This window comes from Sinocyclocheilus grahami, unplaced genomic scaffold (genome assembly GCF_001515645.1).
Source record: "Sinocyclocheilus grahami isolate Dianchi unplaced genomic scaffold, SAMN03320097.WGS_v1.1 scaffold127.1, whole genome shotgun sequence".
Taxonomy (NCBI): Eukaryota; Metazoa; Chordata; class Actinopteri; order Cypriniformes; family Cyprinidae; genus Sinocyclocheilus; species Sinocyclocheilus grahami.
In genome coordinates, this window is record NW_015505306.1 from 2,255,507 (window position 1) to 2,278,447 (window position 22,941).

Consider the following 22,941-nt stretch of genomic DNA (forward strand, 5'->3'; position numbering starts at 1 on the left):
TCTAAAGATGATGCACAAGAAAGCCTGCAAACAGTTTGCTGAAGACAAGCAGACTAAGGACATGGATTACTGGAACCATGCCCTGTGGTCTGATGAGACCAAGATAAACTTATTTGGTTCAGATGGTGTCAAGCGTGTGTGGCGGCAACCAGGTGCGGAGTACAAAGACAAGTGTGTCTTGCCTACAGTCAAGCATGGTGGTGGGAGTGTCATGGTCTGGGGCTGCATGAGTGCTGCCGGCACTGGGGAGCTACAGTTCATTGAGGGAACCATGAATGCCAACATGTACTGTGACATACTGAAGCAGAGCATGATCCCCTCCCTTCGGAGACTGGGCCGCATTCCAACATGATAACGACCCCAAACACACCTCCAAGACGACCACTGCCTTGCTAAAGAAGCTGAGGATAAAGGTGATGGATTGGCCAAGCGTGGGCATCCTTAAATGGAAGGTGGAGGAGTGCAAGGTCTCTAACATCCACCAGCTCCGTGATGTTGTCATGGAGGAGTGGAAGAGGACTCCAGTGGCAACCTGTGAAGCTCTGGTGAACTCCATGCCCAAAAGGGTTAAGGCAGTGCTGGAAAATAATGGTGGGCACACAAAATATTGACACTTTGGGCCCAATTTGGACATTTTCACTTAGGGGTGTACTCACTTTTGTGGTCAGCGGTTTAGACATTAATGGATGTGTGTTGAGTTATTTTGAGGGGACAGCAAATTTACACTGTTATACAAGCTGTACACTCACTACTTTACATTGTAGCAAAGTGTAATTTCTTCAGTGTTGTCACATTAAAAGATATAATAAAATATTTACAAAAATGTGAGGGGTGTACTCACTTCTGTGAGATACTGTATTTACTTTTATTCAGCAAGGATGCATTAAACTGGTCGAAAGTGACAGTAAAAACATTTATAATGTTGCAAATGGTTTGTATTTTAAATAAACTGCTATATTCAATATTATAAAGTTCTTTATTCATCAAAGACATTAATATTTTAAAAACATTAAGGAGCATATTCGTTTTTAACATGGTTTTATCAAGAAATGTTATTAGAATGTTCATGTGACACTGAAGACTGGAGTAATGCCAGTTTCATTAGGGGAATCTGGCATGTTATCAGTGTTTACTGTATGTTTTCTGTATATTTTACAGAACACAATTTTTCTGTACACAAATTTCACGATTCGATTCAATTCTCATTCACAAGCTTGTGATTTGATTCAGTTACCGATTCGATTCAATATCGATTATTTTGGATATATCAGGTACAATACATGCCAAATTTTCTCAAGGAAAAAAATCTCTCAACTCTTGCATATACAGTGGGTACGGAAAGTATTCAGACCCCCTTAAATTTTTCACTCTTTGTTATATTGCAGCCATTTGCTAAAATCATTTAAGTTAATTTTTTTCCTCATTAATGTACACACAGCACCCCATATTGACAGAAAAACACAGAATTGTTGACATTTTTACAGATTTATTAAAAAAGAAAAACTGAAATATCACATGGTCCTAAGTATTCAGACCCTTTGCTCAGTATTTAGTAGAAGCACCCTTTTGATCTAATACAGCCATGAGGTTTTTTGGGAAAGATGCAACAAGTTTTTCACACCTGGATTTGGGGATCCTCTGCCATTCCTCCTTGCAGATCCTCTCCAGTTCTGTCAGGTTGGATGGTAAACGTTAGTGGACAGCCATTTTTAGGTCTCTCCAGAGATGCTCAATTGAGTTTAAGTCAGGGCTCTGGCTGGGCCATTCAAGAACAGTCACAGAGTTGTTGTGAAGCCACTCCTTCATTATTTTAGCTGTGTGATACGGATTGTAAAGTTGTACTCTTTCTTTTAACTTGCCTTTGGATGTTTAGGTATAACACATTTATATATGTTTTCGGTTATGTTTAGTAGGTCCTTCAAGATATCTTGGAGAGGTGTCCAAGTCACAACATCTAACTACTGGGGTGCCTCAGGGCTCAGTTCTTGGACCACTTCTCTTCTCTGTCTACATGGCATCACTAGGTTCTGTCATTCAGAAACATGGCTTTTCATATCACTGCTATGCTGATGACACTCAACTCTACCTCTCATTCCATCCTGATGATCCGACGATAGTTGCTCGCATCTCAGCTTGTCTAACAGACATTTCTTGCTGGATGAAGGACCATCACCTTCAACTCAACCTTGCCAAGACAGAACTGCTTGTGGTTCAATCAAACCCATCGTTTCATGACAATTTCACCATCAAGTTAGGCACATCAACCATAACTCCTTTAAAAACAGCCAGAAACCTTGGAGTTATGATTGATGATCAGCTGACTTTCTCAGACCACATTGCTAAAACTGCAGATTTGCAGATCTGCAGATTTGCTTTATTCAACATCAAGAAGTTCAGGCCCTTTCTTTTGGAACATACTTCACAACTCCTTGTTCAAGCTCTTGTTCTGTACTGGACCATTGCAATGCTCTCTTGGCAGGTTTTCCAGCCAGTTCTATCAAACCTTTACAATTAATCCAGAATGCGGCAGCAAGATTTATTTTTAACAAGCCGAAAAGAATGCACGTCACACCTCTGTTTATCAGTTTGCACTGGCTACCAATAGCTGCTCGCATTAATGTTTGCCTACAAAACCACCACTGGCTCTGCACCGCTTTACCTCAATTCATTACTTCAGACTTATGTGCCCTCTAGAAGCTTGCGTTCTACAAGTGAACGGTGCTTTATTGTGCCATCCCAAAGAGGCACAAAATCACTTTCTCTGACTTTTAAATGAAATGTTCCCTCCTGGTGGAATAACCTGCCCAACTCAGTCCGAACAGCTGAGGCCTTAGCCATCTTCAAGAATCGGTTAAAAACACATCTCTTCAAACTTTATTTGACCCTCTAACTCCAGCACTCTCTATTCTAATTCTATTCTTTATTAAAAAAAAGACTTGCACTCTATTTCTTAACTAACTGTTTGTTTTCTTAAAAAAAAAAAAAACTAACGCTTGCTTCTCTAATCTTTTTGCATTCTATATATATATTTTTTATTTGTTATACAATTATAATTCTGACTTTCTGACTTCTGATTAACAAAAGAAAAAAGGCCTCTAACACTAGCTTGCTCTATTCTTTTTCTATTCTATCTGTTATCTTTTTATTTATTATATAATTAAAAAAAAAACTTGCTACGTGTACTGCGTCAAGCTAACTGAGACTTGTTATAGCACTTGCATATCATTGCTCTTTTGTTGATTTTGATTGCTTCCATTGTCCTCATTTGTAAGTCGCTTTGGATAAAAGCTTCTGCTAAATGTCTAAATGTAAATGTTTATTTTGTGCTGAAACTGGTATTATTAATGTGGAGGAGATGATCAGTTCATGTGCTGTCACGTCTATTGATCTGAGGTGCTCCAACGATCTGTCACTTCACATTAAACAGCGCCAAAACGGCATTTATTGTTTGAATACGGCAAAACAACGGACAGAATTTGAAATCTGAGACTTTGTTTCATATTAAAAGTACCAAAGTGCTTATTGCGATATATTGGATAGGACGTTCCGTCCCCTTCAACGTTCCGTCCATTAACTGAAAACAGGCTAGACTAAATAGATTCTTGGGATTTAAGAATCGATATCGTTCCGTAAAAATGAGAATCAATTAATATCGAGATATCGATATTTTTTTACCCAGCCCCAATTTCTATGTATTTTGCTATATTTATGAGAATTTGGTTGTCTGTTAGATTTTATTCTGATCAGTTTACTGTTGAGTACCTTGAACTGTCCTTGGTTTGATGGGTGGTAATGTGATGTCATATGAATTAGCCATTAGAAAACATAATTTTTGCTAAACATCCTAAAATTATTTATTACAAGTAGAGCACAATAAGTCATGTGTTTAATGCACAAATGTGGAGTGCATTAAAATTGTTTAATGCACAGCTAGCCGTGCATTATCCCGCTTATACCATGGCCATTTGCCAGCACTGACAAGTTAAAATTGTTAAAGTTGTTTGCAGCGCAACATTTGATCGGAAGGGTAAAAATGAGGGTTACTTTTGTCACTCACGGCTCGTTAACTCTTGCATTCTGCCTGCTTCAAATCAGACACAGAGATGAAATAGTGCGGTAAGACCACATTTATTTGAATGAATGAATTACAACATTTGTTTGAATTACTGCTCGACCGATTGAGAGAGAGAGAGATGACAGTTGTGTGTGCGAGTTACCTGCATCTGTGCATCTCTCTGCAAACAATGAAGCTCTGCTAGTTACTTAAAACAGCGATTTTACCTCCTCATTGCTGAGAAATATAATGTAGTGATCCAGTATTGAAACTGTTTTATTAAAGGGGTTGTTGACTGGGTTTTTTTATAGGCTTGATTGTGTTTTTGGGGTGCAGTCTAACATGTGTTAATGCTTCGTTTGTTAAAAAACGCATTATTTTTCACATAATTTATCTTTATTCCACACCGCTCTGTCCCTTCTCCTCTGAACGTGCTGATCATTTCCTGCTTTTATGAAGCCCCTCCCTCAGAAATACACAATGGGCTCTGATTGATTAGCTAGTCCAGTGTGTTGTGATTGGCTAAACCGCCTCTAGCGCGCGTCTAAACGTCCTGCCCCTCAACATAGCGGCATGTGCTCCGGTTTTATTGTAAATAATGATGTCGTCTGTATTGCTTATCAATTTGAGCCCAATTGAGAAGCAGAAGATATTATTGATGAGGATCGTGCAGAACCTGTGCAAGCATGGCTTTTAATGATAGGCCTAAGATTTTTGTTTGTTGTTGTCTCATACTTTTAGATACGCTGTTATTTGTAAATGCTACTGCTTCTGTTAGCTTTTAATATACGGTTTTATTCTGATTAAAGCTTTAATACAGTTCGGCAACCCCACGCGCATCCATGTATAACGCTTCTCATAGCTATGTGAAAATAAGTGTATTCACGGGTCTGATGATCTGAATGAGAGAGAGATGCAGAGCGTGAGCAGGGCGAGGCCAGGAACAGGATGAGAACGCTGCTTTAGAACGTTTTGAAACTTGTGAATCCATTAGAATCGTTAGAAGACAGAATCGCGATTTATATATGAATAGATTTTTACGTGCACCCCTAGTTTTCTCTTCCTCTTCTCTAAAGCAGCGCAGCATGGCCTCGCCCCCTTTGTTGCGTGTTCCCGGAGGCGGGGTTTATGTAAAATGCTGGGTTCTTGACATAATGAACCCGGGAAGTAACTTGTTGTAGTCCCTTACCAGTTGTTTTTGTAGGCATTAAACTGCCAGAAGTTTCAAAGATGATATCTCCGTTTGCATTGAACTTTCAGCTTCGTAACTTTGCAGATATTGTTTATGATCAAACAGCAACATTACACACTAACTAACATTAAAAAAGTGAAATCACAATCAACCACCCCTTTAATAAAGTGTTTCTGTCCTTCTGGATGTTTGTGTATATATGAATAGATTTTTACGTGCACCCCTAGTTTTCTCTTCCTCTTCTCTAAAGCAGCGCAGCATGGCCTCGCCCCCTTTGTTGCGTGTTCCCGGAGGCGGGGTTTATGTAAAATGCTGGGTTCTTGACATAATGAACCCGGGAAGTAACTTGTTGTAGTCCCTTACCAGTTGTTTTTGTAGGCATTAAACTGCCAGAAGTTTCAAAGATGATATCTCCGTTTGCATTGAACTTTCAGCTTCGTAACTTTGCAGATATTGTTTATGATCAAACAGCAACATTACACACTAACTAACATTAAAAAAGTGAAATCACAATCAACCACCCCTTTAATAAAGTGTTTCTGTCCTTCTGGATGTTTGTGTGTCTGCGCATTACGATCTCAGATCTCACTCTCTCGGTGCGAGTGATGTGTTTGTGTGCGTCAATACCGAAAGCAGCGCATTAATATAGAACGGTGATTAAATTGACTTGGAACTACCTGTGCATTAAAGGGTTTTAATGCATACCTGCCAGCCAATCAGAATTGAGTATTCAAACAGACTATGGTAAAAATGTTTATAATGTGTTTTAGAGTTACTTTGTCAATTGTCTGTATTTGTTTTAAAGATTGGGACTAAATAACACAGCTGATCTCTTTTCCACAGCCTTGGCACAAAACACGTCACACAAGAGGAGAACCATTTGATGGAAGAAAAGAAAAAGAAAAAGCAAGAGGAAAAGAAAAAGAAGGAAGCTGCTCAGAAAAAGGTCAGTTTCTTTCCTGTGACCCACAAGCTTTCATAGTATCTTTACTTGCATCCTTCTTATAAAAGCCGCTTAGCGGACACCTTACTGAGTCTGTCATAAGCTTCTGAAACATCTTCACCATTGTAAACCACAGGTACCAAACGGGACACCTAGAGCTCACAACAATCCGTTTAGCATCTGCCTTTGAAGCTCTGTTCAAACACAGACAGTTATTATGGTGATCACTTCTTAGACATCGTCATGGAGTTACAAAGCCAGTGTTCTCATCTTGCTTTAACTAATGCAACTTTCACTGAGTTTACACAGGCCACATCCTGCTGCTCTTTGGATTGATTTAGCACCAGACGTTGAGCTAGATCTCTATTTAGCATAATACTGAAATAGTTAATCAATCAATTATAATCAATCTAATGTTCTCCAAGATTTATGGTCCTCTAGTCATTTCTACTAATTTCTTTGCTATGAAGCTTTTGTACGCTGGACCTGTGAAAGTGTTAATTTCTATCTACTTTTGTTCTTCCCTTATAGGCTGCTGAACAGAAAACCAAAGGTCAGTTATGATTCTCTTTGCAATGCTGCACTGAAGCATAAAGTTAAAAAAATGTTTAGGATCTTCTCCATATACATATGTTTGTACCACATGCATCTCCTCAAACACTACTAGAGTGGCAAAAGAAAAAGTTGCATGTGCTCCAGAAATGTAAAATGCTAACTGGCTAGTGCATCTTTATAACGTGAGGGTAGAGAAGAGGTGAACAGTACATTTGATCAGGGTTTGTGCAGTTATTTACTGTATGTGGGCGAACCGAATTAATTGGAACAAGACAGTGCAACAGTTGGTAGAGACCAATCGGCCATGTTTGAGAACTGCTGAGGGATTTAGACATCTGTGCTTTTAAACATTTAAAAGGTAAATGATATTGAGCAGTTGTAACTGTCCCTGCAGTAAATCAGGATTATATTCCATAATGTAATGTTGACTTATTTGTAATGACTCATTCACAAACATGGTGCTACACATAAAATATTTTACGTACATTGTTCACAGTTTTTATCAGTATTGTTATTGTAAAATCTGTGTCTGGGACAAGTATAAAACTATAAAGTTTATACATTGAAAGCATTTGCAAAGTAGACAATTAAATGATAGCGAAAAGTTTTACAAAAAGAAAAAAGCTGAAAAACATTAACCACTAGGACATAAAAGTTCTTGTAGTTGAAGAAAAAAAACACACATTCATACAATCACAATTGTATCTGTCCTATGTTAGTCTCAGTTAAATCATTGTTAAACAGCAGGTCTAAGACATGATCCAAATTAAAGGAGAAGTGAGAGTGACCGCACTGGAAGAGAGACAGCGAGAGCAAGAGAGAAAATTATGTACTGACGTGTATGGTTCAGGACTCCTCGCCCCATAGGACAGGTTATGCTCCCTTCATTGAGAGGGGTGAGGTAGGAGGCAGTAAATTTAAGACCGCAGAAAGGGCTTTTTGAGGGCTGTCATAAATCTCATTAGAGCATCTGCTAATGCTGGAACTCTCAAACATCAGACTTGACGCAGGAAGAAATGCTGGTTTAGTGCTCACAGGGACCTTCCATTGCAAAATACTCTTTGTCCTTTCACACTTTTATCCCCCAAATTTCTATGTCACTGTGTGAGTCAATGCTAAGAATCTTTAGTTTCTTTAATCGGGGTGCTCAAGGGGCATTTGCAGAGTTCTGCTAATTAGATCTAATATGGTTTTGCTTTGTTTCACATCTTTCTTTATCCCCCTCTTGGGCCACGCTTCCTAAGCACACATTATCGTCAGCTGATAAGGATATGTCTCTTCCTTCTTCCTGTTAGATCTTGAATTCAGCTGACTGGTTGCTGGGTGGCTCGACATGCGTGTTAGATTTCTTCTGCGTAAAGAATAGTGAGATATACCAAAGTGCTTGTTTGTGGAAAAGGATTTGTCGAAGGTGATAGTGTAGCATAACCCTCCTGTAGCGATGTTTACCTTTATATGTCTAAGCCTTCTAAACTCAAGATATTGTCTGTGTGATGGATCTCTTATAATCTGACAAATGTGATACAAATAAATAGATACAGTGATCTGAGAACTGTGCCAAATGAATTTCCTTGTTAATGTGGCTTTTGTTGATTAAAGTTTTATGGATGTGCAAAAATGCCCAAGTTAGTGGGCTGTTTGAACAATTAGTTGGTCTTAAAGGGATAGTGCACCCAAAAATGAATTTTCTGGAGTTTTCAAAACTGTATGTATGACTTTTTTTCTTCTTCTGTAGAACACAAAAGAAGATATTTTGAGAAATGTCTAATTTTTCTGCTCCTACAGTGGAAATAAATTGTTTGGTTTCTAACGTTCTTCAAAATATCAATTCGAATTATTGACAGAATTAAACTTTTAAGAAAGCTCTGTATATCTAGACTGGTTTAGAGCATGTCTATCAGATGCCAGATGTGTTTTTAAGATGTATAGATGCTAATCTCACTTGTTCAGTGGGGTAACTGACAACATGACTGAATTATGCAACCAAAATCATCAGTCATTATAAACACCGAGACCTACATGGTAATAACAGCATGCGATTTGAAGACTGACAATTATTGTCATGAAATTTGTTAAAGCTGTGACGTTTGAAGGCTCAACACAAGTTCTTTTAGTCTTTCAGCATGCTCAAGCGCTCTCTGTGAAGTTAGTATAAATGCACAAACATAGCTTAATCACAGAAAAATTGTGATTAAGCTATAGCTTACTCTGCACTGCAAATCTCTTTAAAGCACTGCCACTACAAACATTAAAGCCACATAAAAAGAAAAAAAAAGTAGTTGACCTCATTTATCGCCTACTAGTTGACCATTTTGACCGTGCCTCCCCCTAGTAAAAAGTATATTGAATATGTGCTGCTCACTGAGTGTTGAATGGACATTTTAAATTCGGTATGATGTCACCTAAAGTGCGTTTGCATCATTAGAGAAAGGTGAAGCTAAGCTCTGAGGCATGAACGTTTGGAGAGACTCCTGGAGGAAGCGGCGCTGTGCTTTGGTACAGAGTGAGCAGTAGATGACTGCAGAGCCAACTTTTTCTTTTCAAGAGAGGCCCAGGAGGCCCCACACAGGGGCATATGCACACACACAACCTGGAGAAATTCACAGGGACGTGCTCTTGCCAAACGGATTATTTTTGTGGAATGAACAGAGAAATAACAGAAGAAAAAAGTTTGATGGAAAGCCGCCATAGGTGTCTGTGTTAGTGGAGGAAGAGAGTGATGGAACTGTGTGTAAGAAAGAGTGAGAACCTGCTTAAGTTTCCTGTCAGCTCAAGTCTCTTTGTTTTGGCCGCAGAGAAACTCAAAGACCTCGGCAGATATTCAGGCAACTGAAAAAATCCTCCTCCTTGCCTCTCTTTTTACTCCCAAGCTATTTCTTTCTCTTTCACTTTCTAACTCATTGTCTTATCTCAATCTCATACACGCATACCTCATGGACTAATCAGGTTTGCTGCTGGTATTTGATGTGCTAAACCAGCTATTTCAGTTGTTTCTGCTCTTTTTTTCGGTTCAGGCACCCTTTTTCCACTTCAGCAACAGGTACTTTGTCTTGCACACTTATTTTATACTTTTGGTTGTCTAACATACCATTTGCCCTACTTTTCAGTTATAAAGAAGCTGGTTGTCTAAATAAGCATAAACTCTGAGATTGTCATTTTTATAATGTGGTCTGACCCACTTGACAGGTCAGTTTCGGTTTGAATCCAATTATGATATTGGGATACTTTGAAATTTATTGAATTTTTACATATGCGTTGTATCTTGAGGAATGTGATTGAGTGGGTACTGTTTACTTGACATAGTGGTTTGTGTACACTAATTGCTGGATTTACGAAGGTTTGCACTCTGCATGTCATCACATCTTGAAAGATTCTAAAAAGTTTTATTAGAGTCATGCAGTAGCAAGAAACCAGCTCAGACTCAATCACAAGTCTAGGCTATATTATACTTTTCAGTAGAGCCATACTATTCTCAGAAAACTCACATACTGAGAAACAATATCTGGTAGTTATTGAGAATGAAGTGTCTTAATTTTGTTTGTGATTCTTTACAATATTTTGCTGAGACTGCTGTGCCACTGTTTGAATGGCATTGTATTGTATAGCAGTTTTATTGATTTTTGACTCACTCCTAAACCTCAGGAAAGCATGAGCAGCAACTCTTGTAAGTCAGCAGCGTCGCAGGAGAGTCAGTGTTTCTCTGAGAAACATCAGGCTCTCAAAAGAAGCTCCGCTGATTTGCAAAGAGAACCAAAGCCACTGCGGTTGAATTGGTGCACTTGTACAAAGGTAACTATTTTTACAAAATCCCACAAATGGTGATGCAAATCCTCACCAATATGCTGATGCCTTCCTGCTTTCTTTTCTTTAGGTTTTTGCACTGCTGCATGTATGTGTGCGTGAAAGGATAGCACCATTTACTCTGCCCGATTACATTTATTTTATTGAAAATTGACTTTTACTACAATTGCTACAAGGAGAGTCGCGGATCAAGCAGCTAATCTGACAAATTTAGGCCTTTTGTTTAGTTTTTCCATCAAAATATAATTGTATCTTCAGGTGCACGTCTTTTTTGTCGAATGTCAATTTAACTTAGCACTGTGCAAAAAGTAGTGAACATTTGTTTAATAAACAGTTTTGTAGAACTGGGTTTTAGGCCAATGAGATTTGACTGTGAGCGGGGCTACCAAGTGCGACAGGACGATCGACAAAATGCCATGCTGCTTGCTGCGCACAGGTTAACACAGAAGAGAACATTGTATCACATGCTGCTGTTATTTTATCATATTGTGACTGGTCAGGACTCAGTGTGAGACATGCTGCTGTTGCTGAATTTCTCGCATGGTCGATTTCTGATTTGGAGTGTGTGTGTGTCTGTATGTGTTTGAACCGCTGGAGGTGGTGTTTGTGTGTGGAGAGACAGAGACGTTCTCTGACTGGGTCAGTATTTATAGCCTGCCTCAGGCAGTGCAGCCTTCCGCCATCTTGTCTTTTTGCCTGCCGTGTGTGTATGATATCCTTTTAAAAATGTCTCTTCTTATAAGCGTTCTGTCCTTGAGTGTGTGTTTAAAAGTGTGGCTGATCACTTTCTGCATAGAAGCCCTGCTATAGCAGTAATAGTAGAACAAAGGGATGGTGGGGAAAGCACAGAATGGCTTATAATAGAGCTGTCTGTCTTCATAATGTTCCTATCTGAATGTCAAACAGTTTGGTGGAATGTGGAGTGAAAGAACGCAGACACATACGTACAGGTAGCACAGGTCAGGTGAGCCGAGCTCCGGTATCTGCTCCACAGGCTGTACCTGCTCATCTTCACTAATTCCAGCCTAGGGTGTCCGACGCGGCAGGTTACTGCGGTTCCTCAGTGTTTAGCAATTAGTGGTGCTTCATCCCAGATTAGAGGCTTGTGCATATTGCTTTGGTTTAAAAAGTGTCCTCAATCCAGAGATAGCAGATTCCCTAGTGAAATTTGTGGCCTCATTGCTATGATGCAATGTTGGGAAAGTTACTTTGAGACAAAGCTACTCATAATTTCAAGTATTTAAACTACAGCCTTTATGAACCTCTTTATGAAGTAGCTTGCTACACTTACTGAATGCTTTTTGCTTTTAACCAACTGCATTTCAGCCATTTAAGAGGACAATATTTATTAGTTTTTATAACTGTCAAAGAAAATTTGAGCAGTATTTATCTGGCACGAAAGCATTAAGGATCTTAAATACAACTAATAAAATAAAATTAAATGAAGATACACTACTGGCCAAAAGTTTGTATTTTTATTTTTTATGTTGTATAATTTTTTGAATTATGTTTGATTTTATGTTTTTGATGTTTTGTCTATTTGATTATTATTATTATTATTATTATTATTATTACAATTTAAAAAACGGTTTTCTGTTTTAATATATTTTAAAATGTAAATTATTCCTATAAGAAAGCTAACATTACCATTGCCCATTTTCAGCAGACATTACGCCACATGCCACATGATCCTTTAGAAATCATTTTAATATGCTGATTTAGTGGAAACCGTGATAAAAATTTTTTTTAGGATTCTTTGCATTTATTTGAAATACAAATATTTTGTAACATTATAAATGTCTTTACTGCCACTTTAATCAATTTAATGCATGATTGCTGAATAAAGATATGTGACCCATGCTGGCAAAAGCAGTCTGAATGTGTACGATTGCTAATTACAAATGCTAATTACGAGCTGCAGGCAAAACAAGTGAAAAATGGTTTGGTTGAATTTGTGTTTTTCACAAAAATAACTTCATTAAGCTCTCATCTAGCGATCTCAATGCTACACATAGTAATGAAACATCTAAAATTATCTTTATTTGTACGTTTTCTGAGAGTTCTACCTTTGTTTTAAAAAGTTGTGTTTCTCCATCAAAGCAAATTAAGTGTGGGACTTGATTGATGTTAAGAGAGCTAAGAATGATAAGCCACAAAAAAGATGATCTTACTTGCGCTGACTGAGACACGCGAAGTGTGCGCACAAAGACGCCTCTTAGACAGCGCACAATCCCAATATACACATACACACAGAATTACAGTATTTCAAAATATCTGTCTTGGCGAGTATTCATGCAAACATAATCTGTTATGTCTTAAGTGAAAAGTTGGGGGTCTTGGGGAAAAACATCTTATATAATAACATGTGTAACATTATATTAGATCCGTGCATTACAGTAGGTCTTGATATATAGGCCGTCTGTCTCATTAATGTTAATCAAACAATAAAAGAAAAGCGATCACTCAGTGCTCTTGACTGAACTACTGTATTTGTAATGAATACACTAAATGTAATGACTATGCAGTGATTTTTACATATGATTATTTGTTTTTACTTGAATGATTCTGTTTAGATATAAAATTATATATTTAGTTTGTATTTTTAATAAAGAAGATAAAATAACAAAATATATTATGATTAATATAGTAATTATTATTAAGAAAATAATTAGAGGAAAAGATGAATCGTGATGCATAGAGAATCGTTTTACAGTCGAATCGTTACCCTCTGAATCAGAATCAAATTGTGTGGCAGGTGAAGATTCACACCTCTAGTCGCAATAACATCTGTGATTGGTCAAAACACCCCACGAGGTATCATGGGGAAAAGAAATTGAACATATATATTTTTCCTATAGATTGGTGTGTGCCGAATTTGGTGGTATTACCAGAGATTTTAAGGTATGGTTGCTAGGGCTGGGTTTTCTTTGTTTTAAAAAGTTGTGTTTCTCCATCGAAGCAAAGCAAATTAAGTGTGGGACTTGATTGATGTTAAGAGAGCTAAGAATGATAAGCCACAAAAAAGATGATCTTACTTGCGCTGACTGAGACACGCGAAGTGTGCACAATCCCAATATACACATACACACAGAATTACAGTATTTCAAAATATCTGTCTTGGCGAGTATTCATGCAAACATAATCTGTTATGTCTTAAGTGAAAAGTTGGGGGTCTTGGGGAAAAACATCTTATATAATAACATGTGTAACATTATATTAGATCCGTGCATTACAGTAGGTCTTGATATATAGGCCGTCTGTCTCATTAATGTTAATCAAACAATAAAAGAAAAGCGATCACTCAGTGCTCTTGACTGAACTACTGTATTTGTAATGAATACACTAAATGTAATGACTATGCAGTGATTTTTACATATGATTATTTGTTTTTACTTGAATGATTCTGTTTAGATATAAAATTATATATTTAGTTTGTATTTTTAATAAAGAAGATAAAATAACAAAATATATTATGATTAATATAGTAATTATTATTAAGAAAATAATTAGAGGAAAAGATGAATCGTGATGCATAGAGAATCGTTTTACAGTCGAATCGTTACCCTCTGAATCAGAATCAAATTGTGTGGCAGGTGAAGATTCACACCTCTAGTCGCAATAACATCTGTGATTGGTCAAAACACCCCACGAGGTATCATGGGGAAAAGAAATTGAACATATATATTTTTCCTATAGATTGGTGTGTGCCGAATTTGGTGGTATTACCAGAGATTTTAAGGTATGGTTGCTAGGGCTGGGTTTTGACACAAATTTCCCAATTCGATTAGATTCTCATTCACAAGCTTTCGATTAGATTTCAGATTGAATTCGATTCATTATCGATTATTTTGGATATACATCTTGTGCACATGCAAAATTTTCTCAAGATAAAAAAAATCTCTTAACTACTGCTGTAAAATATACGAGAGTCAGTTGGTACTACATAACTATAATATTGAAGGTTAAAACTGACAGATTTTTTAGGCTATACAACTGCTTAAATTATACTTAATGAAGTTTTTATTGCCGCTTTTATTGAACTGAGGCGCGCCGCGTTACAGCGATCACTCCACAAAACAGCGCCAAAATGGCATTTATTGTTTGAATACTGCAATACAATGGACAGAATTTGAAATCTGAGAATTTGTTTCATATTAAAAATATCAAAGCACAATGCTTATTGCAATATTGGATGGCAAGTGCCCTTCAATGTTCCATCCATTAACTGAAAACAGGCTAGACTAATCGATATCGGTTCGTAAAACTGAGAATCGAGATATCTATATTTTTTTACCCAGCCCTAATGGTTGCTAGGTGATTTTATTTTGGAACCTTCAGAAAACTTTAACTAGATGTTTCTCAAAATTGACTGACTCTATCGACTTCAAACAGGTGTAGCTTAGTCCGATTCCAACAAATCTAAATATTAAGTATTAAGAATATTAAGATTCTGCTTCCAGAAGTCCCTATATGTATTGTGATGACTCAAATCTTTTTGTGAATCCAATTCATTAAATTTAACCAATTAATCTGAATAAAACAATTTCACTCAAATGAATTGGACCTTCCCAGTGTTCCCTTAGAGAGATGATTAGAGAGAGATTTGTTGCAATGTACTGCTGCTTTTCACTGGAACAGCAACAACATTTTTAAATCATCTGTTATCATGCTAGTAAATATGAAGTTGCATAACTTAACAAATTGAACCTTATTGTCATTGGAAATAATTATTTTTGGAACGATTCAGTTGATTCAGGCAGTATTAATGCATTTGTACAGTCTCAGTGATACAACAGTCCGCTCTTAGTGCATATGCTGGGGGGGGAGGGGTGGTGTTCATATGAAGTGCGGTTAATTGAGGGTGACTATAGTAAGGATTTCTCTCTGCTCTATGCTTGTCCCATGAGGCACATCCCCAGTCGCTCCAGTTTTCATGTAGAGCAGCTCTCAGTCTTCCTCTCATGCGGGTCTTTTCATCTCTCCGCAAGAAACCACAGGACTTAAATACAGCTGCGTATTTAAACGCCGCTAATTAAGATCTCCAGACTCTTCTCGTTCCTGCAAGGTTAAACATGGAAAACGATAAGATTAGCATGATAGGTGAGCGTTATGGTGATTTCCCTGCATTGGCTTCCACTGATTCATGATCTTATACGTGAAGCCTTAGAAACGTGTCTATTGGCAGGGTCGGGTCGCACGTCAGTCTCTGTGTAGATCGTATTAGAGCTAATCTCACTGCTGCAGGGTATTGAACTCACTGACCACGAGCTGGCTGTTTTGTTTGACATCTTGGGTTTGATACTGTAAAACAAAAGATTATTCGCTTGTGCTGAAGCAGCGCTAGTCAACACACAGACCTCAAGCCAATTTTTATGTGGCCCACTTGTTGAGATTCAGTTGTATTGTGGTATATCTGACACCTGAGCAGAAAACCCAGTTTCCTCATATAGGCTATTTTACGATGGCTTAAGACGTGACTCAATCTAGTCATACTAATAATTTTGGTTAATTAATCATAAATTTTCCGCTAAACCGAGTGTTTCTGTCACACGGAACGGAACTATTGCAGCTTGCGAGAAATGAAAACAAAGTTACACAAGCGGCGCACCAGCTTAAAATGACGTACTTATCAGAGGCACGGAGGCTACTACATGCATTAGATTAACTGTGACAGAGGGACCAAACAGCCAAGCTATATTTCCACCAGAGAAATGCTTGTCGATAGTGTGGGACCATTTTGGGTACACCAAGAATGACCAGGGTGTCATTTAAATATTGCTGTAAAAAACTGCTGCTAAAGAGCAAATACATAAGGGATAACACACGGCTAGCTGTATATTGAGCGATTTTAATGCACGACATGAAGGCAAGAACCACCTGACGCGAAGCTACAGCTCGTTAGCTCCGCATTCTGCCCGCTTCAGATCAGAAAGATGAAATAGTGTGGTAAGATCACATTTATTTGAATTAATTATAACATTTAGCTACATTAATTAATTATTCGAGATTGAGAGAGAGAGAGAGAGAGAGGTGACAGTTGCCTGGTGTTCATGTGATTTTATACATGAGTAATGTTGGGAAATGAATAAATGCATAATAATCTTCATACTCGTAAAACCGTGATTATTCCTCAGACAATAATCGTACCAACAAAATCTATAATCGTTGCATCCCTAGTGCCAGCCAATGAGATTGCCATTTGCGCATTAGTTCCGCCCACTAGCGGAGAAAGCAGTAGTTCTTAAAAGCGGAAGAATTCCAAAGGAACTCCGTTAATTTGACAGCAAAATACAACAAAGAATATCGTTTACATGTAAGCGCGCATAGGTAGCGCGTCAATTCTCTCTCTCCCTCTCTCGCTGTGTGTGTGTGAAACAAAGCGACGGCGAGGCGTGCGCTTCACACTAGAGTTTACGGTACGTTGTGCGTTGCACATCCATTCAGATGAACTGAAAAACAGCACAGATCACTTGACGAAGAGAGAAACTCTGATGCGCTCAGTCATAGAGTGTTCGGCGAGAGAAAATATATCTGAGCTAAACTTATACGTAGCCTCCAAGTCACACACTGGCGAGTAAAATCTGAGAATTTATTAGCAATTGGCTAATATTAGACATCATTTAGTCGCCAGAGTGAAGATTTAGTCGCATATGCGAGTGATTTACTCGCAATGTAGAGGGTTGCCCTTTTGGGGTAGCGGCGTGTTTGTTTTGGTGATTTCAAATGTCAACATTGGCTACCAGAAATCGCTTACCCCACCTTTAATTCTGAGAAATTAATTTAATTGAGTTATATCCATTTTTTTGATTGTTGCACTGTATAAACCTGCAGAAGGATGTGTTTGATTATTGCATCTTCTCTCGCTGACAAAGCACAAAATGCGATGTCCCCATCAGAGGCGGACAAAGTACTCAACTCCATTACTTGAGTGAAAGTACAGATACTGCTTGTCAAATATTACTCCATTACAAGTAAAAGTTGTAAAGACAGATTTTTACTTGTGTAAAAGGTTTTTTTTAACAGTTCTTCTGTGGCTTTATAGGTAATATTTTCACTTACACAATTTAGCAAAATCAGACAATATTGTCTAATATATACCACAATATTAATTTCTTATTATTGAATTGTTGTAAATAAATATCACATTTGGAACTGGTCAGTGTTCAAAAAATGCTGGGAAATCACTTCATGTAGCCCTATAAGAGTGATTACTGATAAACTGTCTGAAAAAAGTATTTTAGAGTTTTTAGAGAAGAAAGAAATCACCCACTGACTTTCAAAGCTGCTAATGACTTTCTACTTCGAGGACCTTGATTTGAAATGTAGTGGAGTGAAAAGTACAATATTTGTCTTTCAAATGTAGTGAAGTTAAAGTCATAAGTTCCCAGAAAAAATAATACTCAAGTAAAGTACAGATACTCAAAAAGTGTACTTAAGTACAATACTCAAGTAAATGTACTTAGTTACTGTCTGCCTCTGGTCCCCATACACATTTGGAACTGGTCAGTGTTCAAAAAATGCTGGGAAATCACTTCATGTAGCCCTATAAGAGTGATTACTGATAAACTGTCCGAAAAAGTATTTTAGAGTTTTTAGAGAAGAAAGAAAATCACCCACTGACTTTCAAAGCTGCTAATGACTTTCTACTTCGAGGACCTTGATTGAAATGTAGTGGAGTGAAAAGTACAATATTTGTCTTTCAAATGTAGTGAAGTTAAAGTCATAAGTTCCCAGAAAAAATAATACTCAAGTAAAGTACAGATACTCAAAAAGTGTACTTAAGTACAATACTCAAGTAAATGTACTTAGTTACTGTCTGCCTCTGGTCCCCATAGCCGTTCAAATTACATAGATCCTTACATGGCAATTATCCTGAAGAGCATTACCCATCATTTCCTTTGCCAACCTCTTGGTTAACTGCACACAAACTGCCTCCCTTAAAACTATATTATCGTTTAGCATCTGCTCACTCATACCTATGTTTTGACCTGTCAGTTTATTAAATTTTGTGAGTCCTGTAGCAGCCTAAGTGAGGTCTGTTTGTGTTCTGAGGAAGTGACAGATGCTCTGCTGTGATGAGATCTGGGAGAGGCAGTGAGAAAAAACAACTGCAAGGTGTGTATCTCCATAGCAACAAGCACAGTCTGGGACCTGGGGATGCACACGGCATCACAATGTGTCTTTGTAATAAGTGCCACCCAAAGGAGAATCGCTCGTGTGTCTGGCTCCAAAAGGACATGCACATATACCCTCTGTACACTAGGGTTGGGTACCGAACTCGGTACTTTTAAGGGTACCGTCCGAATTGCGTCGGTACTACAGAGTACCGATTAACGTTAAATCAATCGGTGCCAAATTTCGGTACCTGAGAACGCATCTGGACGCATACGCTACATAGAGAAAAGAGAGACCCTGTGACGTGATGTCACCCCTGCAACTTGTTCAAACAACACACAGGGCAAGCCAAAATGTTCTGAAGTATGGTTACATTTCTAGGGCCATATGGTTTCTGCGAAAACGCGAACGGGATCGCGGAGTCCATTCATAAAACGTAATTTACTCTATAGCGCGGAATGCCACGGAATTCGTCAATTTTGGACGAATAAATCAAAAGTAGCCACTACCACTTAATTCAAGTCGCGATATGAACTAGTGTCTGTGAATATTAAAATGCAAAAAGACGGTTTAAATATGAATCCTGCATGTTCTGCTTGCCTCTGTATGTATGAATGGCGTAAACGCGGTTTTGTTTACTACACAAATAAGGAAGCATGCGTGACGTTCGCGGTGATTTTCGGCCTCTGCATCTCACTATATGACAGCATGAACACAAAAACGTATTCCCCAGAGCTGCTGAGTCACTTCGCAAGAATTTTACCGTTTCATTTGAAAAAACTAGCATCATCATACTGTATACACACAGAAACTTCATGGCAACCTGTCAAAATAAAAGTACGGTTTAACGTAAAAGAAATATATTACTATTGTATTACTTTTGTAAAGTATATATGTACATCTTTAAATATTCAATTTTCTATCAAATTTAAATAAAACAATTAAATGATAAAAATAAATATTACAACTAGATTAATTACTTAATTGTAGAAAAAATTATACAATTATTAGCCTATTAAAATTTTTTTAAAGGAATATTCACACAATTTTTCTTTCATGCATTAATTTCAACAGTAAACCTCAGTTTGTTTGCCAAAAAATAAAAGGGTTTGATTTTCATTTGATTTAAAATAAATGTTTAATGCCTTCATTTGATTTTCAGAAAAATTAAAACAAGAATTTCTAAAAAAAAAGAAAGAAAGAAAGAAAGTTTGTAGGGCCCTATTGTTCAAAATGTTGAAATTGAGACTTTTGGACTTATTTTTTCACTGAAATAAATGTTTTTTGTAATTACACAGAGTAAAGTACCAAAAAAAGGTACCGCTGGGTACCGGCACTGAAATTCAGGTACCGGTACCGAACCGGTTAAAATGTGAACGGTACCCAACCCTACTGTACACTGGGGCTGCGTTAACAGAAAATGCTCCCTCATTTACTGTACTTAAAAACGTTGATGGAGAATCCCAAATGCTTTGTCAAAAAAAAAGAGATCTGATACATTTCCCGACTTAAAAAATATTCTCACAGGAAGGAATGCAAAGTGATTATGAGAAAGAATTGTGGAAAAGCATGAACATTGACTTGAAGAAATATATAAGAATTGATACATGAGGGTGAGAGTGACTGATCACAATAATTTTTTGTTTGTTTTACATTTCAAGAACAGAATAAAAAAGCAAGAGGTCCTGCCACAGAATGGGGTTTCCACATTCCTGGAAAACCTGGAGCTATCAGTGAATTGTACAAGTGTGATTTTCAGGCCAGGAAAAGTTTCTATATGTGATTAGATGGGGGCCAGGGCCCACTAGGGGGCCTCAGCAAGCTTCGAAGGGGGCATCAAGATGACTTAACATGATTTAAAGGCAAAACAAGCATTAAAATATTTAGAAATCATGTTATTTCTTATTTTAATTCACACCCTCACCTTCATAATTTTCAAAGTTCTAGACCTGCAAAAATCATGTAAATTAATAATATCATAACTTGTATTTTTGTATACTTGTATGTTTTAAAATGCTTTTTATTAATAATGTTCTTAACTATGTTGTGGTTATTTTTTTTCTAATGACTGAATGAATAGAACTTTGTTTTCTCCAAACTCACTCTTACCAGTTGTACATGATTTTAGTTGCTTAACTTTCATTGCAGCCTGTGTTTTATAAACTCTATATAATTTTCTGGAAAACAAAGACAGTTTAAAATAGATCATGGCAAAACATTTACAACCGAGTCTGTCAGTGTGACAGATAATGATTTGGTAGTACAAACTCTGCCTTTACTCTCCTCCACAGATGGCCGCTAACGTGCCATTGAGAGCGAGCGACGTTCAATTATACTGACCTCAAAAACCTGTTCCCTCTGTGAGGTCTGATTCACATCTCCACATTACAATGCCTTTGTCTCGTCTCATAGCTCACTCACAGTCTGAAAACAGAGCTGGAAAGTGTTATTGATCAAAATAAACCCACTCAGCGATTTCTGACCTCCACTTGAAGTCACGGCTCATCTTGGAAAGCCTGTCATTATGCTCTAGCAGCATGTGTGGAGTGTGTGTCTGTAGTAGGAGGCACACTGTGTGCTGTAATTACATTTAAGGTGTCTCCTCTGTACTTAGACTGGGCTCAAGTCCTGTAATTTCAGCCTACCAGGACGTGTTACACCGTTCTCATACCTTTAGTGCTTTCATCTGTCCTGTGCAGTCGAAGAATTGAATGTTTAATGCAGGATTTAATTTCTCATCAGTCAGTAAATGAAGATGCCTTTGTGAAAGTAAGAGAGATCTGTGTCACACTGTGAGATGGAAAATACTCCCTCGGGCCGATGTATAATATGCTTTTTTTCCCTCCTTTTTCTCTTTGTAATGAAATGCTGCTTAATTCACTGGGAATTCAGTGTGCATTTGAGCCGTTTCACAAACAGACACGTTTAATATCTAATGCAGCCTCTACAAAAGAAGCTGATGTTTACTTTTTCCTGTGTCAGTCTTTTCTTCCAGTGGCTGGGTTTTTGTTTAGACAGCATCCCAAGAACGTCCCAGGCAGTTTTTTTTTATGATTTATCTGAGTGTCTGTTTGATAAAAAAAAGAAAAAATTAGTGGATGCTGTAAGAAAAAATGAAAGCTTTGAAGCTTTCATGTCTGATCAAGCAGCATTTGTTAACTGTTGCAGTTGTATACTGTAAAAGAATGGTGATTTAAAAGAATTTTCCAGGATCAATAGGGTAATAATGTATGTCAGCGGCGACAATAATTTCTGTCTTAGTTTTTTTTTAGTAACAGTAAGTCACTTACAACGGAAGTACATATGGGGTTATGCACTGGGGGGGGTCAAAGCAGAAATGTGGAGCACATGAATTATGCAGTCATAACAAAGACATTTATTTTTGAGTGTAATCATCATTCTCAATCTATTCAGGGCCGGTGAATTAGTTATTCATCACTTTAATTCATGTAAAAGTTGTCTTGTATCCATTGGATTATCATGTGAAAGATGTTTTACTGTTTGTGTACATGTGTACAATGTTTTTGCAAATTAAAAACCTAAAAATGTCAAAACATTAACATTGAAAAAAAAATAATATATATATATATATATATATATTAAAAAAAATTATTTAATTGTTTGTAGTATATACATTTTTTTCTTATTATTATTAAATTGCATTTTGTGGTAATTATGCCACAAATACTGTTTGCAAGAGCTTAACTTGTATTGAACCCATAATTTGGCCAGGTCTCTAGACCAGGGCTCTGGCGAGTGGCATTAATGCGTTTACACGTGAGAGTGTGTATCAGAGCAACAAAGCTTTAAAATAAGCCTTAGTAAATTGGTTAGCAATTAAAGCGTTTCAGTTTACATGAATCTCATAACTGCATAATTGGTTGAGGATTTGCGTTGTGTATCTGTGTCCATTGCTCAGAAAGCTGGATTTAGATGCACACATACACTCTTTTTCTCATCTCCCATTCGAGAGCTCATTGCATCTCCCTCCCCCTTCCACAAACCTCCCCTCGCCAGTGCTGTGTTGTGACTGGACGGGTGCTGACAGTTTCCACAGAAGCTTCTAGAATAGCTTTCATCAAAAGGCCCTGGCTGCAGTCATTTTTCACGGCCCTGGGGCAAAAGTGTGAAAGACAGAATATGAAGGTGCTTCCAGTGTAATCAAGAGAAATTAGCCATGCGCTTAGGAGTCCATATGATTTCTGTAACACGTTCATGATCGGTTATTACAATGGGATGATTCAGATGCAAGAAAAGTGGAGGAGGTTGGGGAAACTGTAG

General features: G+C 37.6%; 1 protein-coding gene across 2 annotated transcripts in view; it reads left to right on the top strand.

Moving 5' to 3' along the window:
• The window catches only part of LOC107590414 (trinucleotide repeat-containing gene 6C protein-like), a 75,825-nt gene that overhangs the window by 9,757 nt on the left and 43,127 nt on the right, over positions 1-22,941 (top strand). For both annotated transcript variants that reach the window (XM_016279154.1, XM_016279156.1), the window contains exons 2-3: positions 6,090-6,192; positions 6,721-6,742. In XM_016279154.1, the coding sequence (XP_016134640.1) occupies positions 6,130-6,192; positions 6,721-6,742 (85 nt within the window). In that variant the 5' untranslated portion in view covers positions 6,090-6,129. The remainder of the gene's footprint in view (positions 1-6,089; positions 6,193-6,720; positions 6,743-22,941) is intronic.